The sequence below is a fragment of the Protopterus annectens genome, chromosome 2.part1 (genome assembly GCF_019279795.1).
Source record: "Protopterus annectens isolate FY-2018-M chromosome 2.part1, PAN1.0, whole genome shotgun sequence".
In the NCBI taxonomy this organism is placed as follows: Eukaryota; Metazoa; Chordata; order Ceratodontiformes; family Protopteridae; genus Protopterus; species Protopterus annectens.
Window position 1 is genome coordinate 569,903,650 of NC_056729.1, and position 25,214 is coordinate 569,928,863.

A 25,214-nucleotide genomic window follows, 5' to 3' on the forward strand; every position below is an offset into this window, starting at 1 on the left:
GTGAGGTACATGCCAAATGGGGCATTATACTCAATGATTGGCCTAATGAGGGAAGAGTAGAGAAAGATGATGACCTCTTTCTTACTGGATGCAAAACTCTTGGTAATGAGATGTGCCACATAAAAGGACTTTCTGACAACAGTGGCAATGTGGTGGTCGAAGGAGAGGTTGCTGTCAACATGTGTCCCCAGATCTCTTAAAACACCTTTAGTGTTGAGTGGGCTCCCATCAATCTGGTAATTAGTGGGAACTGAGTTTTTCTCAAAGTGGATGATGACGTATATTTTTGCATTAAGCTTAAGGCAATGGTTTCGACACCAGTCACTGGTCTCAGAGAGGCCTTTCTATAGGATGTCTGCATCACTCGGGGAGTTAATAATGGCTCCCATCTTGCAGTTGTCTGCAAACTTGGTCAGCCAGAGTCCCTCCTTGTTGGTCTGGACTTCTGAGAAGTAGATACCAAACAGGGGAGGACCCAGGACCAAACCCTGTCGGACTCCACTCGTGACTAGTCAGCAGTCTAACATGGAGTCCGCTACTTTCACACTGTGAGCCAATTTGCAAACCCACCTAACGATATAGGGGTTGATGCCTAGTTTGGTGAGTTTATCAATATTTCATGAGTGAGGAATGGTATTAAAGGCCTTGGCCAGATCAAGGTAGGCTGTATTAACTGCCTTACTTTCATCCACAGCTCTGGTGAGTGACTCAAAGAAGTCAACCAGGTTGAGCAGGCATTAAATACCTTTCACAAAAACAAATTGTGTGTGTTCTAAAATTTGGAGATTCCCTGTGTCCTTGTTAATTAAGTCCATGATGATGCACTCAGACTTGTTAGGCTAATGGGGCGATAATTTCCAGGGTCTGTAGTCGCTCCTCCTTTATGGAGAGGAATGACTGTAGCAGTGCACCATTTGGTAGAGACAAAGCCTGAGGTGAGGCTGTGAGTGAACAGGGCACACACATGTGGTGCCAGTTCACTTTGTAATTCATGTAGAGCACAGCCAGGCATATTGTATTCTTGGCCTTGGACAATGCAGCTTTAACCTGTGCTGCAGTAATGCTGGGTGCCTGGCATTCTTCCATTATTGAGATTGGTCCTTTGTTGGGGGAGAGAGGGGTAAAGATGGCACTCAATCTGTCAGCCGGTATGTTGTCAATATCTGTTGGCTCAGTATAGGAGGTACCATTGTGCAGTAACTCAGAGCAAATCTGGGTATTGCCGTGGAGATTCTTGATATAACTATAGAAGGTTTTGTGGTTGTTTTTAGTGTCTGCCACAATTCTGCCTTCATAGCTGGCTTTGGAGGTTTTGATGAGGCATCTTAACTTTTTGTCTTGGGACTTCACCGTTTTCTGCAAAAGTTTCTTTCTTCTGTTATAGAGTTTATTAATGGCAGGGGACCACCAGACTGGTTTCCTTTTTTTGGAGGAAAGTGTCTTGGTTCTGTTGAGTATGGCTAGTTCCATGCATTTATGTACGTGTTCGTACAGTGCATTGGTGTATGATTCAGAAGTCATACATTTATTTTCCATTAGCATGGGGGCCGTGAAGTTAACCACCTCTGTTTTTAGGAGTCCAAAGTCAGCTTTGGAGAAGTTTTTCATGGTGGATACCTTTGCTGGGGATGTGGATGAGATGTGGATTTCCATGGTGATTAGTTTGTGGTCAGAGCTGACCAGGGAGGAATTGACTACTGGTGTAGAACAATGGTTGCTCATGTTAGTAATAACCAGGTCAAGAATGCTGCTTCCTCTAGTGGGGGTAAGAATGAGTTGGTCCAGGGCATTGAAACTGATGAATTCCAGGAAGCGTTGGGCCAGTGCATTGGTGCATGAGTATTTTTCCCAGCTGATGGAGGGGTAGTTGAAGTCATCTAGTATGAGAGTGTTGGATTGGATCTTATTAGTTTCCAGGGTGCTTAGGAATGTGGAATGAGAGTCTTGGGACATGGTTGGGGACCTATAGCAGGTTACGACCTGAATTGCCAGCTTACCCAATGTTAGTTGTATCTGGAGTATCTCAGATGCATTATGCTGGGCTACTAGTCTGGAGGTGTGCATATAGTTTATGAATATGGAGACACCGCCGCCTTTGGAGCTTTGGTCCATGTTCTGGGGCAGAAAGGTGTGGAATGAGTTATACCCTGGTAGTGCAGGGGTGCTTTCTGCTGCTTTAATCCAGGTCTCTGTTACAGCACAAGTGTCGATGTTCTCCATTTTGAGGATTGCTTTGAGCAAATGCATCTTAAGATTTAGACGTCTAGCGTTGAGCAGCATGACTCTCAGATTGCATTTATTTATAGCTGTTACGGTGGTACAATATTGCTACAATATACAATTACTTCTTATGACAACAATTAACAGTAGTGGATGTCTGTGTGCAGACTTCACTTTTAGATTCACAAAATCAGCTGTGAATAATATTTTATAATAATACAGTAACAGATGTTGATAACTGTAATAAGACATTTGTGTCAATGAGTATTAGTTGTTTTGAGAGGGAAAGAGTAGGCAACCGATTTGGTCCATAGGAAAAAATTAGAAGAATGCATGGGAAATGTTTCCTGTAGTAGTATTAAGGTGGGGTTTAGCCTGGAGAAATGCAGTGGCACAGCTGGGAGAATGCTAGATATCTTTAGCTATGATTCAAAGAATTTGAGATTGTCCATCTGTCTGACAGAAAGAGGGGTGGAGTCTGTCTCACTTTTTGAAGATCTAGCTGGACAACAGGTAGTTTCTTTTTCAGTCTTCAATATGTAATTAAATTAACATTATTTTTATCTAATTAATAAATTACAAAACAATGACAAAGATGGCTTCATATAAAATTCATAGATTAAAATATTCCTAAAATCTTAAAATTAAAACAATTGATTTTCCTTCAGCAGAGCAATAAATACATCTTTATCCTGACTTGCTTTAGCATTTTAAAGATAAGCAAGGTATATCATCTTGATATCAACAAAATGGAAAGAATTATGGTAATTTTTTTTAGATCTAGCTCAATTCATCACTGAGGGATGCTAACATTAATGTTACAGCTAAATAGAAAGAATATATAACTATTTTAGAAAATGCACAAACATGATTCTTTAAAGTATATGATCAAAACATCTTAATCATCAATAAAAGTAAAAATAATCATATGCTTTGTGCATATTATCATTATTATTATTATCTTATTTTCTAAAATAATTTCCATCAAGTCATTTGAGATGAGTGTTTGGAAAGAAAAATAAAATGATGCCTGATCATCAATAGGACTAAACTGAATACAAGATGGAAATTATCTAAAAATGGCTAAGAATGCACAATTTGGTAACTAGGCTCCATTTTGGTTTCATTGTCAGTGGCTCAGTAGGTAGCATTTTGTGTTTGACGTCATGAAGATTAGAAGGTTGTGGCTTATATTCCCATACAGTTGCTCAGATTCATGTTCCAGCACTAATACTGCCATGAATAATTATGGGCTGCTGAATCCCAACATGCCAGCCTTCAGACAAGTCCTTTATGACTGCTGTCATCTGCCTGAATTAGCAGCAGCTCAGGTGGATATAAAAGAGTAAGGAAAGTTCGCTAGTGTTTTGACCAGATTTGGCCAAGTCAGTGTGAACACCCCATGAGTCGTTCCTCCAAAAACTCGTTATGAAAAAAAAAATATATATATATATATATATATATATATATATATATATATATATATATATATATATATGTGTGTGTGTGTGTGTGTGTGTGTGTGTGTGTGTGTGTGTGGGTTTACTATCAAAATTTCGAACCGTACTCCGTCGACTGTACTATCGTCGAACATGGAAGTTCGGAAACGGTAATATCAATGTCAAAAAAACAATCTAGGAACATGAGTCGAGGTAGGGGAGATGTTTGTAGTTCGGAATAATACTGAACACCTACCTCAACCCATGTTAAAACCTGTTCCTTGATTGTTTTTTTGACATCGATATTACCGTTTTTGAACTTCCGTGTTCGACAATAGTACAGTTGACGGAGTACAGTTCGAAATTTTGATAGTAAACCGTGTGTGTGTGTATATATATATATATATATATATATATATATATATATATATATATATATATATATATATATATATATATATATATATATATATATATATATATATATATATATATATATAAAATATATGTATTTTTGTGTATCTATCTATACTTCTATATAGTTACAGTTTATAAGAATGAACACTCATATCAGCAAATGATTTTAATGTTGTAAAAAAAGAAAATGCTCATATGATTAAACATTCTTTCTAATGAAGCTTTGTCAGCAGCCTTTTGTATGACATCACATGGTGAAGCTCCCTTGCCCATCAAAGTACAAAAATATTAAACATCAAAACATCGGTCCCAAAGGATCAAAATGCAGAAAATAATGAAAAAAAACAAACAAACAAAAAAAACATAAAGGAAAAGTCATTTTGAAGGGGGCAAGGCCTCCCACCCAATGCTAATTATTTATACCAACTCAAAGATTGCACAACAGAGGAAAAATGGCAAATTTGCACTCCTGCTGTTCTGTGACATCCCACAATGGAATTCCAGCAGAAACAATCAAAGTATTATTTGATCACTCCCTCCTGCAGTAAAGATGTTCAATATTTCAAACATTTGATTATATCAAGTATTTATATATATTAATATGTGTGTGTGTGTGTGTGTGTGTGTGTGTGTGTGTGTGTGTGTGTGTGTGTGTGTGTGTGTGTGTGTGTGTGTGTGTATGTGTGTATGTGTGTGTGTGTTTATCTTCTGGCATAAACCACAGAAATTAAGAAAAATGTTAAGAATGTTGAAAGAAAAGAAATACGAATGGTTTCAAATACAATCATAATTTGTTAGATACTCACCAAAGTCAGTGGCTTTTAAATGTCGATAGTTTCTTATCTTCTAAGATAATACATAAACAAAAATAATCTGCAAAAAAGAGCTTTCTTTCTAGAAGGGTTATGCTTAATTAAAATGTTATCACATTCAAAATAAATATTCCTTAGTCAAATTGATCAGGTTGACATCCCTGTTCACATTGAATTACAAAGTAAACCAGTCATGTTTCACAATTTTAAATTTGTAAATGCACTTATTTTAAATTTTCTTTTCTATAACTTGTCCAGTCTGAGTCATCATCAAGTAATTTGGCTGCCTTGAAATTTCTGTAGCAGCTTTTTCTTCTAATTTCTGTGCACAGGAATTACACTAAAATGTATTTTCAGATTGCAGTCTATGCACTTTAAGAGAGATATGCCTATTACCTTTGTAGGTGTCAAATGTTTCTGATAGGTCTAAGTATACAGCATAAATTGGGAATCTCAAATTCAATGCATCATAGATGTTAGTGTAAAACCAAATGAGGTTTGTGGAACAATCAAAAAATGCTTAAGCCCGTCTCAGCGACTCATGTACACAGAACCAGCCTTCATGACACCATCATGAAAAATGATATCTGAATGTAGCACAAAGAAATTTTTTTGTGTAAGTATCACATAATAAATTCAGCATTCAGCATAAGATCAAACATTGTGGCAGAAAATACATACTGTTTTTAGCAGTTTCAATATTTTACACCTTCATCCATACAATCTAACAAAATAGCCTACCCTGCAGGAATATTTAGCATCCATTCATGATGTAAACATGTAACTATCGCTCTCTCTCTCTTGGTGTGTGTGTGTGTGTGTGTGTGTGTGTGTGTGTGTGTGTGTGTGTGCGTGTGTGCGTGTGTCGTGTGTGCGTGTGTGCGTGTGCGTGTGTGCGGTGCATATATATATATATATATATATATATATATATATATATATATATATATATATATATATATATATATATATATATATATATATATGTATATGTATATACACACGCGCACACACACAAACACACACACACACACACATATATATATATATATATATATATATATATATATATATAAATGCAATGTTAATCAAGACAGTAGACATTAAAGGCATTAAAATATCCCTTTAACCCTAAGTAAATGACTTTCTAACTGGGTAATCCATCTCATTTCCTTATCTGAGAGCACCCTGTGCCTTCTTTGTTTGGTCCACATTAATGAAGTTTATCAATGCCAGTAAATATAAATTTGTCCCCTTTATGTTTAAACAATGTTTATGCAAAGCAGTGCTATGCTTTTTACATTTGATGTCACTTAGATGTTCAGTATTACAACATTTCTGCATCCTAGAAGTCTTACCAATATAGAAGGCAGCATGTGATCATATTTCCAAATAAATAACCCATTCTGTATAATAAGTTAGAAGTTCATGTATAGCAAAAAATACTGCTGGCATACATTGATGTAAATTCAGTATTTTTTATGATATACTGGCATTAAGAACAATGTCTGCAAGGAGAGCTGGCCACTATCACCTCCGTTATACTTGTCTGAAATAATTCATGTTGATGGCATATTTTGTATTGGCTTAAATGTTTTAATGTTTTACCCAACCTGTTAATAAATTTACAAGTATCGGGTAACATCTCTGTAAAATCATTAAGTCAATAAATTATACCGGTGCTTGGCCATAATATCCCCTATTTGTTGTTACTCCCAAAAGTCAAAAAACGTTGCAGTCTGTATATATAATCCTTTGAGTAAGTTCCTTAAACATTATTCTTAATCAAATTGGTCAGAACAGATTATTCTGGCCATCAGGAACTAAAATGTACTGATATTTTAATTGTTTGCTTAGGATGGCAATTGGATACGAATAAAAGTGAGTCCCCAGTTAATATCTTTCTATAAAAGGTAATATTAATAGTCTGATTATCAGCTTTCATAACCATAATAAATAAAAATAGATTTTTTTGCTGTTGAAAACTCACAGTAAATGGGATACTCCATTCATTTTCAGTTATGTATTATGCAAACTTACAAGCTCTATTAAATCCAGATCACACAACAATCATCTGAAAAAAAATCTCATCCATGTGTCCATTGACTGCAAAATTCTGCTATATTTTCCAAGATTCAACTGGTTTAAGTTTAAACTAGATGGCAAAAGCATTCAAAACTTTAACCCAATAAGATATCTAAAAAAGCTTTATGTAGGAGACAAGCCTCATCCATATGAGAGATTTCACTCCTTGCACATCTTTACTTAGATACACAAACTCCATTGTTACACAACCATGTTGGAAATGAATTGACCACGCATATCATAATCACTGCCAATGCACAAATAGAAACCAGACTGGCAATGATTTCTATGGAAAACATCAGTCAAGGAGTAGAAAACTGTCAGGTTTAAAATAATTAGTTGAACACTTGTCCATTTAGAACTTGTTAACTAGTACGTTATTCTGCAAAAAATCATAGTGAGTATATAACACCATCATATTCTGACATAATTTATTATGACTAAATCAAATGCATGTTTTTAATCTAAAAAAAAAACAAAACAAAACATATCTTTTAGCTGTAGCCATGCTATCCAGGGCAACTGCTAGTTTTTAAATTCATACTGTGTCTTTGCCTTTAGCAGCACAGGCCTGATCTGGAAGAATCATTTCCAGAAATGATGTATCCAATTACAACGTCTAGTAATATTTTGCAATCTAAATTTAACAAGCCAGTACTTCTTTAACTGCTTACTATTTCTTCAGTTCCTGTCTTTTTCAGAAGAACTCTGCTTAATTTTCATTCCTTTACCATGAGTATAAAATTATACAGACCAATTTCCAGTGTGGTACCATATCTGTTTATAAACATCATAAAATAAACAATCATATGTAATTGAAATACTTTCATAGCACTGATCTTTAATTTATTCCCAGTTTGCCTTTTATTTTGTTTAAGAATTTGAATTACACAGTTACCTGTCTAGATCTCCTGAATGCTTGTTGATTTACATGCACTGTGGGGGCCATTTCATGTTTCAGGTCTAAGACCTACTGAACAAGACTGTAAGCCTGCCATTCACTTAGTCGAGGGACCAAGTAGCAGAACTCCAGTCAAAGTCTGATTCTCTCCTTCCCTTTTGCCTTTTGGTGCTGTGGGATAGCTTATGCCTTACTTAAGACAGTTAAGTAACATAAAACAACTTAAAAAGAAGAACATTTAAAACAAAATGTAACTTAGGCAATACAGCTAATCAGAAGCACTATGATTAGAGGGTGCCGTACGGGAACTGGAACTTTTAGCCTTGATAATTATTACTTGGAAAACTAATCTATGCTGAATGCAGTGAAGAATATCTTGGAATTCAAATATATGGAGAACATATAGGTTCATTTGGTCACATAAAACAATATTTATGATAAAATAATGATTTTATGTATTTTTGTACTGCAATGGAATTGTTATATGTCTTCGTTAATCTGCTGTTTTCCAGAGCAGATATGTACATTGTGGCAGGAACATGAGAAACACTGTTCCACAAACATCAAAAGGGCCTTATAATGACTGTCACTGCTTTTTATGTTATTCATGTACTGTGCCATTTAGATGTTTGTGATGAAGATTTATCTTCTAATGCTTGTGGGACTGGGTGTGGGGTTTGTGAAAGTTTGGAAGTTTTGTTTAATTTCTGAACTGCGGGTATAGATTAATTTCATTTTATTATACTTTAATGTAATTGTTTAAGCTTTAATTTATTGGCTTTAATTTCAGCAGTTGAAGGCTGCAAAGCTGAAATGGATACTTTTCTTTCCTTGGCGTTCAGGCTTTCTTCCCAGTTCTACAAATGTGGAGATAAAAGCCCCACTGTTTGGAAGGATGCAGGGAGCGTTACAACATGGGAAAAATAATTATATCACTTTTCTTTGAACTCATTGATTTTGTTATATCAGTGCTGATTTCTTAATGTTGTGGGATCCTGTTATTGTGTATTTGGTGTTCAGGCATGGATGTCCCTATGGAGGTGGTTCTCATATACTCAATTATGCGTGCTGTAACAGAAAGAAGAAAAATACATGATTTGTTGTTAATATAAAACTTCTTTACCAGTTTAGCTGTACTAGGTCTGTAATGTACAGCAAAAATACTAATCAAATCTGAAATGACTAAGACAGATTTCAAAGTAAATAATGTCATAAATGAGGTTTAGCAACAAACCAGTTTGTCTAGGGGCATCTTCAGAAGGAGTTAGATTAATATATTAGTGGGAGTTAAGTGGGTTGGGGGACATGAAAGGGTTAAATGGAAGGAGGGATGATTTAAAGGAAATTATGTAAGGGGTGGGAGGGACTTAAGGGGTTTAGGCAAGTGTAGTTGGGTAAGGAACCACATTTTGGCATGAACTTGCTAAGGTAATGTATGTCCATGACGACCTGTAAGTTTCCGGGTGGAAAAGGTAGGCCTTAGGTTATTGATTGGTGGGCAGCACACATATACATGTATAGTTAGATAGATATAAGTATATATATATATATATATATATATATATATATATATATATTTTTTTTTTTTGGGGGGGGGCAGACGGGGTATTTTGGTAAGGGGTATCTGGACCATGGTGTGGCAGTGACTTAGGGTGCATTTCATTGGGGATCTTCTTCTGGTCAGGGCAGGGCAGTGTACTGGCATCCTCATTTCTGTTCTTTAACCTGTCACGGTCATGGCTTGTTCTCTTTGTTTGGTCCAGTGGTGGGGGGTGGTGTGGTGTTTTTTGCTCATCAGAGGTCTTAAGGTATGGTTGGTTGGTTGGACTGTTGTAAGACTGAGAAGTGGCCACTAGTATTGCTTAATATGGCAGATATAGGGTTTCGTAGCTCTACTCTGTGCAGACTATCTGAGCAAGACTATATTTCGCTTCATGCTTCAGATTGTCCTCAGAACACAGTGGTTTTCAGGCAGATTAGTGATACAGCATGTTGGGTTGAAGTTGTTCACACTTCGTATACTTCAGAGAATGCATGCTAAGAGAACTCCTGTTGTTTTGGCGAATTCTAAGTTTATATGTACGTTATTTGAATCAACAGTGTTGGAGTCATTAATAGGTGCGGGGAAGCAGCTCGACAATGCCTGTTCACATCGTACTGATTTCTGGTGAGGGGATCAGTAATCACGGCAGTGGGTGAGGTTCAGAGTTCATCTTCGCTGATAAAATATATGCGAACTCCAGTTCTGATGTCCTAACAACCTTTTTAGGATGGGAACAAGATGGTGTTTGCTTTTCTTTTTCCCTGGCTTTGTGGTGCATATGACGGGTTGCACATGCTCATCGTGGGCCTAACAGTTGAGGGGAAAGTGGGCAGGGATGATTAGCATAGCAGTGCCCTAATGATGCAGTTAACTATTAAGTAACTGTCCACACACACACACAAGAAAAAAAAAAGACTTTCGCAGAACCACACTCGTTCTTAAAATATGATGTTAGTAGTAGTGACTGTATGGCAAGGGAATTTTTATTTTTTTTTTGTAGAGTCATCCTTTACTTTATATATGTTTACTTTGTTTTTACTTATTAAAGATGTATTGAGATTACATTTTGAGGGCATGATATAAATAAATAAATAAATAAATAAATAAAATCAATAAATAAAAACTGCATTGGAGCATGCATGTGGCCTGAATGGCATTTGTGGGAGAGCTATGGTTGCACGCTCTCTTGTTGGCAAAAAGAGTGGTGAGGGTACAATGACAGGTTTGAGAACTTGCTGGTAGTGTGGTGATTGCTGTTGCAGCTCTTTGACTGTGGAGTTGGTTTGACAGAGCCAAAAGAAAGAAAAAAAGGGGCGCGGGGGGGGTTCTATTAGAACAGTACCTCGCATGAGGCTCAGTTTTGTAAAGCTCAGCCGGCCATGCACTGCGGCTAGTTAAAGTAAACACATCAACACTTATTTAAATTAAATGCCCCTTTGACTTATGAACAACATTTCACAATGATCCTCAAAGATCGGTGGTTTTCTGGCAGATCACTGTGATGATCTGAGGATGGAAGTCACTAAGTAGTGGCATACATGTGGGATTCAGAATTCTATTTCCATCAGGAAATATATGTTGAAACAAATCCTGTTATGCTAACATCATTGTAAGCTTATAAGAGTAATACTTAATTTCGGGGGTCAGGTCTAGGAGAACAGATGGGTTAGAGTTTTGCAGCTGCTTTTGTACAGAGTGTTCCTATCTGTGCCTTGCTTGATGTACTGTTACAGAGATCTAATTTTGGAGGTAAGGTATGGTTTAGGATTGGCCTACATTGCTGGTGAGTCATGATCATACTTAGCTGTGGCTTGAAGCACAAGTTCTGTTATTGTAGCAATATTTTTAAGGGCAACTGTTGTGCTTGTCTTGGGGTGAGCTAGTAAGGAGCTCTCAGGTTTGGTGTGGAGGAACATATTTGCAGAGGATTTTGGGGACTTGGGGGTCGGGTCGCTGTTGGGTAGTTTGTGAGTGACTGCATGTGGTATGGTTTCACGGGCTTTCCTGGAGTCTTCCTGGTAGCATCTTTCACGTGCTTTGATTAGGCAGCACATTGGTTGACCACTGGTGGGCTCATCTTTCCACGGGTCAAGAAGCAAGTATGCATGTCAATTTAACCTGAGGCAGCAGTTAATAGCTATGCTATACGGTTAAGGCCACCCATCTTTTGTATATTAACTGGTGGCAGTGATACAGACTGTGAAAGCATAGATGGTGAAAGCATGGGCTTTAACTGCCACATACAAATCAGTGAGATGAGATAGCAATGTTGACATATGATCTGATGACAGTAGGTGTGCATTTGTGTGCATGTTCAGCTCCGTGAGACTTTTAAATTTGTGTAGAATATTTATTGATTTATTTATTGATGGATTTATATTAGGGTCAGGAAGAGGGAGGAAGAGGAAAAGAAAGGTAATTAAATAAAAAAAAGGAAGGAAGGAAGGGGGGTTAGATTTTGCCTCTCTTGGTCCTTTTCATAGTTTTTCTGGTGATTTCATAGTACATTCTTGGGGAAGTTGGAAAGTGATGGCATACACTTGGGATTTCGAAGTTCATGCCATTCAGGAAATGGGAACATTTTGCTAATGTGGGACCTGTTTCTGATGGCAGATTTAGAGTTTGAGTGAGCCATGTTTGGCAGTTTTCTAATTTGGCAGGCAGTCAGTGGAGGTTATGGTCTTGTTTAGAATTCTTGCTTTAAGAGTTCCGCAAGCACACACGGAATGAGCAGATGTCTGCCTCATATTTGGGCCCCCTTTTGATAAAATTGTGGTTAGCTGGCAAATATGGACAAATCTCTAAAGCTTGCTTGGAAAATGGTGTTCACTGCGGTATCCATGTGCTGGGCCTGGCAGGCTGACAGTGTTAGAATGTGTATTTGGTGTGCATACCTGTTTAATACAATTATCAACTTGGGTATCCGTACCCAGCATATGCTACTCTCATTCAGAATAAATTAGACAATTGTAATAGGTGCTGGATATTAGTTTGTCTGACAATGCATGGTTAAGTACAGAGGAACAGGGTGGCCCCACTGGTACTTAAGACTGGCTTCAGGAACGTATGGATATGTGTGTGCTGAGAATTCACATTTTCTTTTCTTTTGCAGTGGAGATGAGCAGAGTGGACATCACTCAATGATCTGAAAGGAGTGGGTTCGAAGGTGAAGGTTCAGGTACCGGTGGCTGTTTCACTGATAGAATGGGGTACAAAGGAGCTCAGGTGCTGGAGGGTGGAGCACGAAGTAAGCAATAGTCATTGGACTGCAGGAAGGTGTTAAAGGTAATTGATTCGGATGGGCTGGATGTTCCAGTTGCTGGACCTGTGCACGATAAGGTCTCAGGTCATCTTGTTTTATTTGCTGTTCATTAAAGTATGTCAGTTTGGTGTGGTTTGGGTAGTGGGCCGGGAGTGAAGAGGGAGTATGTTGGGTCTGCCCGGTTTGGGTAAATCAGGGTTGGGGTATTTTTTGAGTGGGCTGTGATTGGTGACCTGAAGGAGGAGGATTCAGAAGTGATAGAGGTTGATTCAATGGATGTCCCGGTTGCTTGTTAACGATAATGGTTTGTTTCTCATAAAACTATGGTTGTCTAGCAGATTATCATGAAGTCAGAAAAATGACAAATTTGAGATTCAGGCTTAATACTCTTCAGGCAATTCATGGCAAAGCAAAATTTGTTATTCTATCAGTTTAAGTTTGTACGATTGACATTTTAAGTATCCCTACTTTTGGGTCTTTGTCCTCCCATTATTTATGGCTTTGTCCACACTTCTTGGCTTTAGAGGCCGAGAGGTATGGGTTGACAAATTTATGCTGAAGGTTTTGGGGGCGGGGTGGAATGTGCTAACAACATACCCTTGCTACGCAGACATTTTCCAATAGCCTCATACCTCTCATATACAGATTTCATAGGAGGGAGAGGTATGCACAGAATGTCAGGATCTTGGTGTCATCAGCAGATGTTCACAGAATGCCCAGGACTATGCCTCACAAAAGGGGGGAAACGGTGAGTGGATGGGAATGGGGGAGTTTGCACTACAGACAGTATCTTCATTATACAAAATGTTTTGTGGTGCCCGGTACAAGTTTGATTTCTTGCACTGTCTGGACACTTGTATTTAGGGAAGGAAATATTTGTAGGTGTCACTCGTTACCTTAGTGGTACTGCTGCGCGATGTTGAGAAGAATTTTATTTTAGCTCTTTGTTTTATGTAGTTTATTTCCTATCATAGACCCATTTTTGTAGCTGTATGTTCCATCTTTGGCTGCGATAGGACTTGCTGAGAGATGTGGTGGGGCCGGGTTACTGAGGATAGGGGATTTGAGATAGGCCCTCGGTAGCGCTTAATGTTGTCAGTAAGGAAATTTTGGTTTGTGTGTATGGAATCCATTCTATTCACAATTGCAGTTGCAGGCAAGGGTAGTGGCTGGACAATTGATCAATAGGATGGGTAGCTGACAGGGTTTAATGTGGTCATTCAGAAGCATTGGTTACATGTCTGCCGTGAATTCATTTTTTTTTTTCTCTTGGTGGGGAGGATTTAGCTGAGGGTACCGTAGTTGCACAGGCAACTAGGCTAACTTGACTTACTGAATCTTGATCAGTGGTTTATTGGTCAAGGGTTGGGATAGATTGATATAAAGTTTGACAGGCTTTGGCTATTAAGAGAGGTTTTGTTTCAGGGCTTGGTGTTGGGAAATGAAAGTCCATATAATTATATTTATGGCACTTTATATGATGTGGGGTATTTTAGTCATTTGGTCAGTAAATGCTAGGCTGGTTATTATGTTTTTCTGTTTACATTGCATAGTTGGATGTTGGGAAAGGAAATTTCGATTTTGTTATTACATACACTGGATTGACCTTGTATGGTTTCACGTGGTTTTGGGTTAATGTTTCTGTGTTGATTTGGGCATGTAGCTCCTTATGATAATATTACTGGTAGTCAGAGTAAATGAGAGTTACTTCAGGTACAGATGTTATACAAAATTTATGGTTATTTTAGTACTGGAGAAGGATCATTGGATTATTTTAACCATTTAGTCAACCGGTGGTGTTTTTTTTTTTTTTGATAGTCACATGACAGGGTGTTGGGTTGAGAGGGATCCAGTTTGGTTTCAGGTGGATGCTGTACACCGAATGATGTTTGGCTTAGCTCTCCTTTTAGGTGGGGTTAGGTCTAAAATTTCTTAAGAGGGAGGGGGAACAGCCTGGTCAGGCTGGTGGCAGAGAAGAGGGAAAGGCTTGCTTTCTACTGTTCCCCCTCTGGTGTTTGGATGTTCATTTCAGGGATTTGGGGAAAGGAAAGTGAGCAGCTGGAGGATGCTTGCTAAATAGATAAGCAACCAGAGGTAAGGACGCTGCTTAATTGGTTGGAAGGTAATTCAATGAATGGTGTATGAAGTGAGATGGGGGATGCTGCTTCATAAGTAAAGTAACCAAGTAGAGGTATGGACGCTGCTTACTGGGTCAGGATGAGTAAGGTCATGTCATCCTGAATTATTTGGTTGGATGGTAATTCAATAAATGGGATATGAAGTGAGTCTTGGATGCTGCTTCACAAGTAAAATAAGCAAGCAGAGGTATGGACGCTCCTTACTGGGTCAGGATGAGTAGGTACACTGTCCTGATTAACATTACAAGGATGTGTATGCTGTGATTAAAAGCAACTATACTATGCCCAGTTGTAATCAATAAATTTGGTGATTTAAGCTATGTTATGGAAATGTAATAAAGGTCGTCAAATGTCATTCGGTGTGATGTGTTTATTGAATGGGACCGGGACAAATAAGGGTTGGCAACAAACCAGTTTCTCCAGGGACATCTTCAGAAGGGGTTAGATTACTATATTAAAGGGAGTTAAGTGGGTTGGGGGAAATGAAAGGGTTAAATGGAAGGAGGGATGATTGAGAGGAAATGAGGTAAGGGTGGGAAGGGCTTAAGGGGTTTAGGCAAGTGTAGTTGGGTAAGAAACCATATTTTGGCATGAACTTGCTACTCACCCCCCCTCCCTTCTTTGGGATTGGGATTATTCTATCAGGCGAGGTAGGCAGTGAAGAGGGACAGGCTTGCCTTCTTCTGTTCCCCCACTGGTGTTTGGATGTTCACTTCAAGGATTTGGGGAAAGGAAAGTGAGCAGCTGGAGGATGCTTGCTAAATAGATAAGCAAGCGGAGGTAAGGATGCTGCTTAATTGGTTGGAAGGTAATTCAATGAATGGTGTATGAAGTGAGATGGGGATGCTGTTTCATAAGTAAAGTAAACAGGTGGAGGTATGGACGCTGCTTACTGGGTTAGGGTGAGTAAGGTCATGTCGTCCTGAATTATTTGTTTGGGTGGGTAATTCAATAAATGGAATATGAAGTGAGTCTTGGACGCTGCTTCATGAGTAAAGAAGTGAGCAGAGGTATGGACGCTGCTTACTGGGCAGGATGAGCAGGTACGCTGTCCTGATTAACATTACAAGGATGTTTATTCTGTATTAAAAGCAACCATACTATGTCCAGTTGTAATCAATAAATTTGGTGATTTAAGCTATGTTATGGAAGTTTAATAAAGGTCATCAAATGTCATTTGGTGTGATGTGTTTATTGAAGGGGATCAGGACAAAACAGCTGTCCTATCTACCTGCATGAAAGATATTATGGTTTTAATTTCACAAGGTTTTGCTGTCTGCATGCTGAGACCCCTGAACATTTAATGCACAAAATCAAAATAGAAATATTTTACATGAAAGATGTACATAATATAGCAATAGGTAGTTTATTTGTCTTTCAGCACTGCCAGGATTTTTTGTCAATGCTACTTGTTTTGCAAATGGTTTTAATCCATTCTAATTCTAGTGGTTGATAATCATGTGATGAAGGCACAGGCAAGTGGCTCTCTAAGCTAAACTGCCACAATCCTCTTTATTCTATTTATGCATCTAAACTAATGAGAGAGAAATGTTTCTAAAATATATTAACTTAAGGCCTTTTAAAGTTCTATAGGGCATTTGATTTTCTTTGGAAGTATAAGCAACATCTTAAGGAAAATAATGTTTATTTTCAAAAACTTCTTTATATATTATGGTATAAGCCTGTAATATAAAGTACATATTTCAAATAATAAGAAAACACTGAATTACTGATAATGTGATTGACAATTGTTGTGAGAATAGTGAAAAAGGTTTTGTGTATTAACAGCAGTTCACCAGAAAAATGACAGCTCATTCCACTTAGATTCTGACAGTGTTTGCATGTGTGTGTGTGTGTGTGTGTGTGTGTGTGTGTGTGTGTGTGTGTGTGTGTGTGCGCACATTAGCTTGTGTATTTGCATGTCTGTATCTTCACATCATTTTTATCCATAAAACAGCTGAAACAATATTGTGCCACATTCACTATACAATCTGCAAGATACACAAACCATATGTACATCAGACAACAAGAAACATTCCAAAAATCAAAATACATTTATGTAAGACTTCAAAATCCAACCAAATTGTAACAAATCAAGAAAAATAGCAGTTAAGCAGCTTCTTTAGAAATAGCCCATATCGAAGGCTTAAGAATAGGTGATTAGCTTAAGCATAACTATGGCTGTAGAAATGCCAGAAAAAGTAAATTGTGTCTCAAGTATCTATGACAGCAGAGAAAATATTAAGTATAGTCCATAATGCTGAAAACTGATACAGTGAATAAACTGATCTGAGTGTTTGATTCTGAACTGCTAATAAATGAAAGTAGCCACTTCTGAGATTCTAAGCCACATGTACAGAAATGTGTATGCAGGTGTTGTGGGTTTTGAAACATAGACTAGGGTTCATAGGGAATAGCACTGAAGCAATACTGTCATTGCACCAATGAGCTATGCACCATTTAGTGATTCATAGTCATAGACATTCCGACAAGGGCAGTGTCTCATTTAGTGGAAATGTGCATAGCAATCAATCACTCAGATGGAAAGGTTTGCACTGCTTGTTTCGGTGCTAGCAGACTGTACAAAGGTACAGACACCCCCTACTGTAACAGACATACCTATAGACACACACACACACACACACACACACGTCCACTGGGCTGCCTATGAGCCTCGTTAACATAGGTTCCACTCCAAAGTACTGCAGTTATATATAGCATCCTGGCTTTTCCCTGTCTAGAAGTACAGAGCTGCACTACTAGGTAGGCCATAGACTATGAATTAGAACATGGCTGCTTAATATGAAAGCTGCCCTGGATGACTTTGTATACAAGTCAGTTTTTCCAGTACTCATGGTCATATGTTTCATACAGTCACTATGTCTGGTATTTGTTCAGCTACATGTCATATGCAATAAACTGACTACTTATTGATACAGAAACAAGGATATTGTTTAATGTGAAATTGCACTGTATCCATCAAGAAGGCTGCTGGGCAGACTATTCAGTTAATTAATCCTATTTGGAAACAATTGTAGGTTTCTTTTGCATAAACAAGTTGAAAGACATAGCACAAACAGTCACTGAATATGTTTTCATCACATGTCATTGCCTTGTATACACACTGCTGCATTAGTGTTTGGATAATATGATAAACTACTACCAAAAAGAATACAAGCTAGAAATAAACCCAATATGTCATACAATGTACAAGGCCACCTTTACCTTATATTAAATGTTATAGCCAGTTTCTAAACTATGTGTTTTATCATGTTAATAACATGTGTTGTGCAATGCACATCAGACCATGGTTTGTTTGTCTGCCCAGCATCTGTCCTTCCAATGATACTTTAAAGCAAAATCTCACAACTGCCAGTAGCCCTTTTGTTGATGATTTCCTGGAACTAATTGAAAAGAGATGGGTGGTTTTCCTGCAATATTTGCCAAATTTCCTGTTGCTAATATAGATGTCAAGTTAAGTCTTCTCTGAAAACAGGCCATAGACCTGTTGAGAAATTCTGCAGATGTATATATTTGCATTTTGAAAGTATTGCATTTAAGGCAGTGTTCATTTCATATTAATAGCAAAATATTCATTTGTATGTATGTATGTAGGTAGGCATACATGTATGCATCTATATATGCACATATTTGCTTATGTTTTTTGTTTGTCTGACATTTATTTATCTCTCCATTTATTTCTTGTCTGTTTGTTAATGTGGTAGGTCAGCTCGGCTAACCACTGTTTTCAGCCATGACCCAGGGGAAAGGCATTAAGTACAAAGGAACCATAATAGATTGACCAGGTATAGCCGGTGTCCTAACATCCCGATGGTAACACACAGTACCACTTCTGATCTTACTTGAGAAGTGCTGGTAATATCTGATGGACTGAGTGTCTTGCTGTTTGAACATTTACTATGAGTCCTATTCCAAGCAGAGGGTAAAGAAACATACTTCTCTTGGCCTGATTGTTCATTGCAGCAGTTCCATTGCTGGACCAGTTCAGGAGAGTGCATTGGCTGCTGTTGTGTGTCCTCCACTCCCTCACAGGAAGTAATGCACAGAGGAAGTGTATATAGTTACAACACTCACAGTGGGCTTCGGCCAATACTACAGCACTGCCAGAATTTTCAACGAGCTTCCAAACATGAGACATGAGAACATTAGGATACACTACTATATTTGCAGCAAGTAATACATTATACATAAGTTTTTATTAAACAAGAAGTTTTCATTCCTTGTATTAAATAGGGTTCTAAGTGGCATTAACTCACAGGGTGTAAAACCATACCTTTTTCTTTTGAAGGTCTCCTTATTGTCTGAGACTGGGTTGGGCACCTGCATTTTGGCTTCTGCGTTGTTGTTGGAGGACTTGTAGGAAACTCATTTACTGAAATATGAAAAAAAAGGACATCAGCATGCATAAGTTTTTTTTTTCTTTTTCCTATGCCTCACTTATCAGAAAAGGGAATAGTAAAATATTAGGCAGTTGTTAATTATTCTAGCAGAATATGTACACAGTTATCCTGTCAAGGATACAACAGAGGTGCATAACATTATCCAATTAGTTGCATGAAGTTGCTTAACTCAGAATAGACTATAAATGTTTTTATTTTAAGAAATACAGTTGACTAGATTTGAAGTGTGCAGATGGCTTCCATCACCGAATTATAACATATGTTTTTATTAATTTGGTAATCCTCTGTGCACAACTGCCTCTTTCCAGGAAGTAACACAGGAGTTCTATTTGGTTAAAGTAAATTAAGGGGATCAAACCCAGGGATACATGACAGCATTTGTTAGCAACTGACCCCTGTGCAAAATTGTCAGAAAAATGTAACAGTAATTATGCTATACTTACACAACAGCATATTGTTTCCTTTTATACAAGAAGTTTCAAGGCTGCTGCATATAAGCATGCAAAGTTCAGTATTACTGTAATACCTCTGTCAGATATGTGGGCAGACAGCAAATGCTTCCTTGTGGTAAGCCTTTCTGAATCCCACTCATGGTGTTCATATAATAAATCTTTTGGCTTTGAAGTTTTAAGTACATATTAAGTTTTCACTTATTTAATTTGTAACCCTTGAGTAGAGCTCTGATCCTCATAGACCTTTCTGAGACAGCCCAGGGATTACCAAGGAGGAAACAAACACAAATGAATACAATGAAATGTTCACGAAATGTGTCATTCGAGTAAGATATACAATGCAGGGTGGGGTTTACAAAGGAAGAAATACGTGCAATCAAAGCATGACAAATCTCAAACAAATTATAAAATGAATATGATACACATCACATAAGTGTTGTTCTGGAAATGGTCACAAGCTAAATGCAGAAAGTGCAGTTTTAGTAATGTTGAGCAAAAAAAGCTGCTCCCACCTCATCGGTTATAAATAATATTTCCCTATAGCCAGTAATAGGAAACCTGCACACGTATGTGGACAATTCTCTTCCTTTTGATCCTCATGTTTCCACTATATGCAATAAGTCATCCTATTTGCCCCAACTAATGTTCAGTTGAATATGTTCAAAATCCAAAGACGTTATCCTACTGCCATTGTACTCTTCCCTTATCAGACCCATCATCAAACACAATCCCCTTTGGTATGTATAAATCCAGGCATATCATTCAACTGTAAAGGCCCCGGTAATTTCTAACCAAAATAATTAAACACCTTAATCCCCTGGACTATTCTGATAGACAAGCATGACTCTGCTTATACTCAGTGGCTCACAGGCTGCCCTGAGGTGACTTGTATCTCATTTTACGAGTCATGAAAGATCCAGTCCTATTCGGCCTCCTATTTCTTTGCATAACCAGTAGCTGTACAAACAGCTGCACTAAGGACCTAGATCTACACCAATAAATAAGCAAGACTCACTGGAGGGATAGGTTCCTAACTCAATGTATTCCCAGCCTATGGAATATGTTACAAGTACAGGTGAAACAAAGTTCTACTTTGTCTGTCTTTAAGGCTAGTCTTGGATACTGGATGGGTACACACAAAAATGTACACCAAGGTTACTACATACATCCCTGCTCAGTTTGGGAGATGACCACTGTTAAATATTCATAAAGGATGGCAAGAACTTTTAAATGTGTCTACTTAAAGTTATGTATGGTTAGGCATCTTACCATGATGGAGTGTGGTAAATATGGTTATAACATCTGAAAAGGTTTTTAGAATGCAACACATACTACTATTTACAGATATATGCAGGAAAGAGAGATTTGGGGAGGGGAGTGGAAGGGAAAGATAGGGAAAGACATAGAAGGATGTTAGTTTATAGAACTGCTCTGCAGAGGTCATAATGGAAGTAGTGTGAGGATGGATGAGGATAACCACATCGCCACAACAGTCAGGAAATCCTTCTATGTGGCACACCTCATCACTAAGGGCTTTTCATCCAGAAAAAAGGAGGTCATTGTCCCACTGTACTCATCCCTCATTAGGCCCATCATAGAGTACAACACCCCATTTGGTATGTACCTCACAAGACATCTGCAACAGGTGGAAAGGCCACAGAAATACCTCACTAAAAGAACCACAGGCCTAAACCAGATGCCCTATACTGACCATCTAAAAAAACTCCAGCTATACTCTATGGCATATGGCCTACTTAGAGGTGATCTTTGCTTAACATACAAGGCCATGTAAACCCTGAGCTGTTGGACATGCTCCACTTAAAGAAATCCCAATCCCTCAGAGCCACACACTCTAGGAATCTAAACCTTGTCATCACAATGAACAAAACATGCTTAAAGGATAGGTTCCTGACCCAGAGACTCCCCATACTCTGGAATAAACTGCCCATACATGTCAAGCAGAGCGCCTCCTTGGCCCTCTTCAAAAGGAACCTTGACGATTTGATGGGAGACAGGAAATTCACCCCGGGGATCACTGCAGTCGCCCTGTTAGACAGGGGTCCAGGGAAGTAAATATTGCGGGAAGAAATAGCCAAGGAATTGTTATGGTAGTTGTAGTGCATCAGATTTCTTTTTTTCCACAGACCAGGGAACAAACTAATAGCTCTTCTTTACAAATATTAAGTAATTCAACATTTTGCTCTACGTTAAGCAACATCACATTATAGGGTACATATTTTTAATATTTGATTTTATCTTATTTTATTCCTATATACCTCATCTATTATTTATGCTTCTGAAAGTTAAGTTTAGTCCTTTGTAGATGAATTTCTACAATACAGACATGTTAATTATTGAACAATAAATTTATATTTTTAAAAACAAACAACAATATTTTAATTAAATTTAAATTTATCTTTATTTTGCAGACAATACAAAACAATAATTAAGAAGGAGTAATTTAAGGAACTCTGACCATATTTACTTTATAAAACATGTTGTAAATCATTGCTCCAAAATTTACTACAATTCAAGCCATATTAAGATCAAAAAGATGACTGAAACATGGGTGGAGTTTGGAGGAAGCAGATACATACTTAGGAAACAAAACTACATGTTTGAAATGGGAATAAGGCAGAAGACTATGATAAGCACAAGTGAATTCTGTAATGCTAAACTGGATAATTTAATGAGGAAAGTTTTTTTTTTTTCATTATTCCCTATAAATAGAAGCTCCACTATGTAGCAATTCATTATCATCCATGTTCCCTCTATGACACAATCTCAAGTTAGAAATAACATGGCTATGAATTAATTCATAGCCAGGAACAGTTCTGCACTACTTACTTAAATGGCCTACTAGCCTCTGTTATGAACGAGCATGCTTTCTAACAGACCATACACACACACATGTACACAATCACACACACACACACACACACACACACACACACACACACACACACACACACACACACACACACACACACATGGTGTAGTTACTGTCACTACAATGTGATCATCCCAATTGATTGAGTCATATGTCTCCCTCCCCAATGATCATTACTGATATTGCAGCAAGGCCAGATGGTACAAATGCACTCACTCACACACACATACACACACACACACACACACACACACACACACACACACACACTTACACACGCATACATAGTGTAGTTACTGTCACTACAATGTGATCATCCCTGTTCATTGAATCATACAGTATGTCCTCCTCCCAATGATCATTACTGATATTGTAGCAAGGCCATATGGTACAAATGCACACATGTGCACGTGCATGCACACACACACACACACACACACACACACACACACACACACACACACACACACACACACACACACACACACACACACACACACGCATATACCCTGCAAAGCATTCTAACATTCAGGCAGACACACATGCATGCACACTCACACACATGTACTTGCTACAGTTACTGTCGCTACAATGTGATCATCCCTGTTGAATGAATCACATGTTCCCTTCCCCAGTGATAATTACTGATATTGCAGCAAGGCCAGATAGTACAAATGCACACACATGCACACGCACACACACATGCACACACACACACACACACACACACACACACACACACACACACATGTGCACATGCGCATGCACGTTCACACGCACACACACACACACACACACACACACACACACACACACACACACACACACACACACAGACACTGGCATATACCCTGCAAGACATTCTAACATTTGGGCAGACACACACACACACACACACACACACACACACACACACACACACATAAACACACAGACACTGGCATATACCCTGCAAGACATTCTAACATTCGGGCAGACACACACACACACACACACACACATAGACACACACACACACACATAGACACACACACAGACACACACACACACACACACACACACACACACACACACACACACACACACACACACACACACACGGGCCTATACCCTGCATAACATTCTGACATTCAGATATACACACACACACACACACACACACACACACACACACACACACACACACACACACACACACACACACACACACACACACACACACACACTGGCATATGCCCTGCAAAACATTCTAACATTCAGGCATACACACCAAAATAAACACACACACACACACACACACACACACACACACACACACATGGGCATACACCCTGCAAAACATTCTAACATTCAAGCACACGCACACACAGACACAGGCATATAGCCTGCAAAACATTCTAACATTCAGGTACACACACACACACACACACACACACACACACACACACACACACACACACACACACACACACACACACACACATATAGGCATACACCCTGCAAAACATTCTAACATTCAAGCACACACACACACACACACACACACACACACACACACACACACACACACACACACACACACACACGCAAACAGACACACACACAGCCACAGGCATATAGCCTGCAAAACATACTAACATTCAGGCAGACACACACACATACACACACACACACACACACACACACACACACACACACACACACACACACACACACACACACACACACACAAGCATATACCCTGCAAAACATTCTAACATTCAGGGACATACACAAGCAAACACACACACACACACACACACACACACACACACACACACACACACACACACACACACACACACACACACACACACACACACACACACACACACACACACACACACACACACACACACACACACACGCTTGCATAAAGATACAGAGACATACACAAACACAGGGGAAATAACTATCTATTCATCCAGCCAGTAAATTCACACTCTGCATCTACAGTCTCTCCATTCATAGAAGCTACAGAACATGGCAGACAGCAGTTATTCACTACTCATATACAGATTCATATGCTGGCTGGGAGCATTGCTTGGTTAAATAAATGTCTTAGAGTCATGTTTAGGTAAATGGAGAAACAGGAAAATAAAAGTAGCTCTGAATGAAGTTCTAGTGAAGGCAATATTAAAATGATACTTTGTAAAATTTTGTAAAAAAAGCAAAAAACCTGAAGAATCTAATGTAAAGACGTTTTTGTTTGTGAAATTATTCATTATTAAAATATTGTGAATTCTGCATGGTGTCTGGTTAAGTTTGTTCTATTTATTGTAGGTAAATGGAGACTAGGACCACTGGCTGAAGCTCATTAGTTCCTTGTAGCTTTAATCCTCTGTGCTAAACTGCCAGACTTAAGTAAATGTATGAACAGAGTAGTGTAGCCAATCCCCTATGCTGCTTTTGGGATGTAGGTGGAAGCCTGTGCATGTCTGGGAAGAACAGAAATATCACACAGACAGTGACTGGGCATGAGAACTGAAACCCTGCCTCTCAAGCAGTGAGTTAAAGAAGTTCCCAGTTCCCCAGACCTAATCAAACATAAACAGAAAATTCACATTCCACACAGACAGTGATCAGATGCCAGAA

At 38.4% G+C, this 25,214-nt stretch overlaps 1 protein-coding gene across 1 annotated transcript in view; it reads right to left on the minus strand.

The window, feature by feature from the left end:
* The window catches only part of CD8B (CD8b molecule), a 110,940-nt gene that overhangs the window by 66,842 nt on the left and 18,884 nt on the right, over positions 1 to 25,214 (minus strand). The window contains exon 3 of the mRNA XM_044062338.1: positions 19,112 to 19,210. Within this exon, the coding sequence (XP_043918273.1) occupies positions 19,112 to 19,210 (99 nt within the window). The remainder of the gene's footprint in view (positions 1 to 19,111; positions 19,211 to 25,214) is intronic.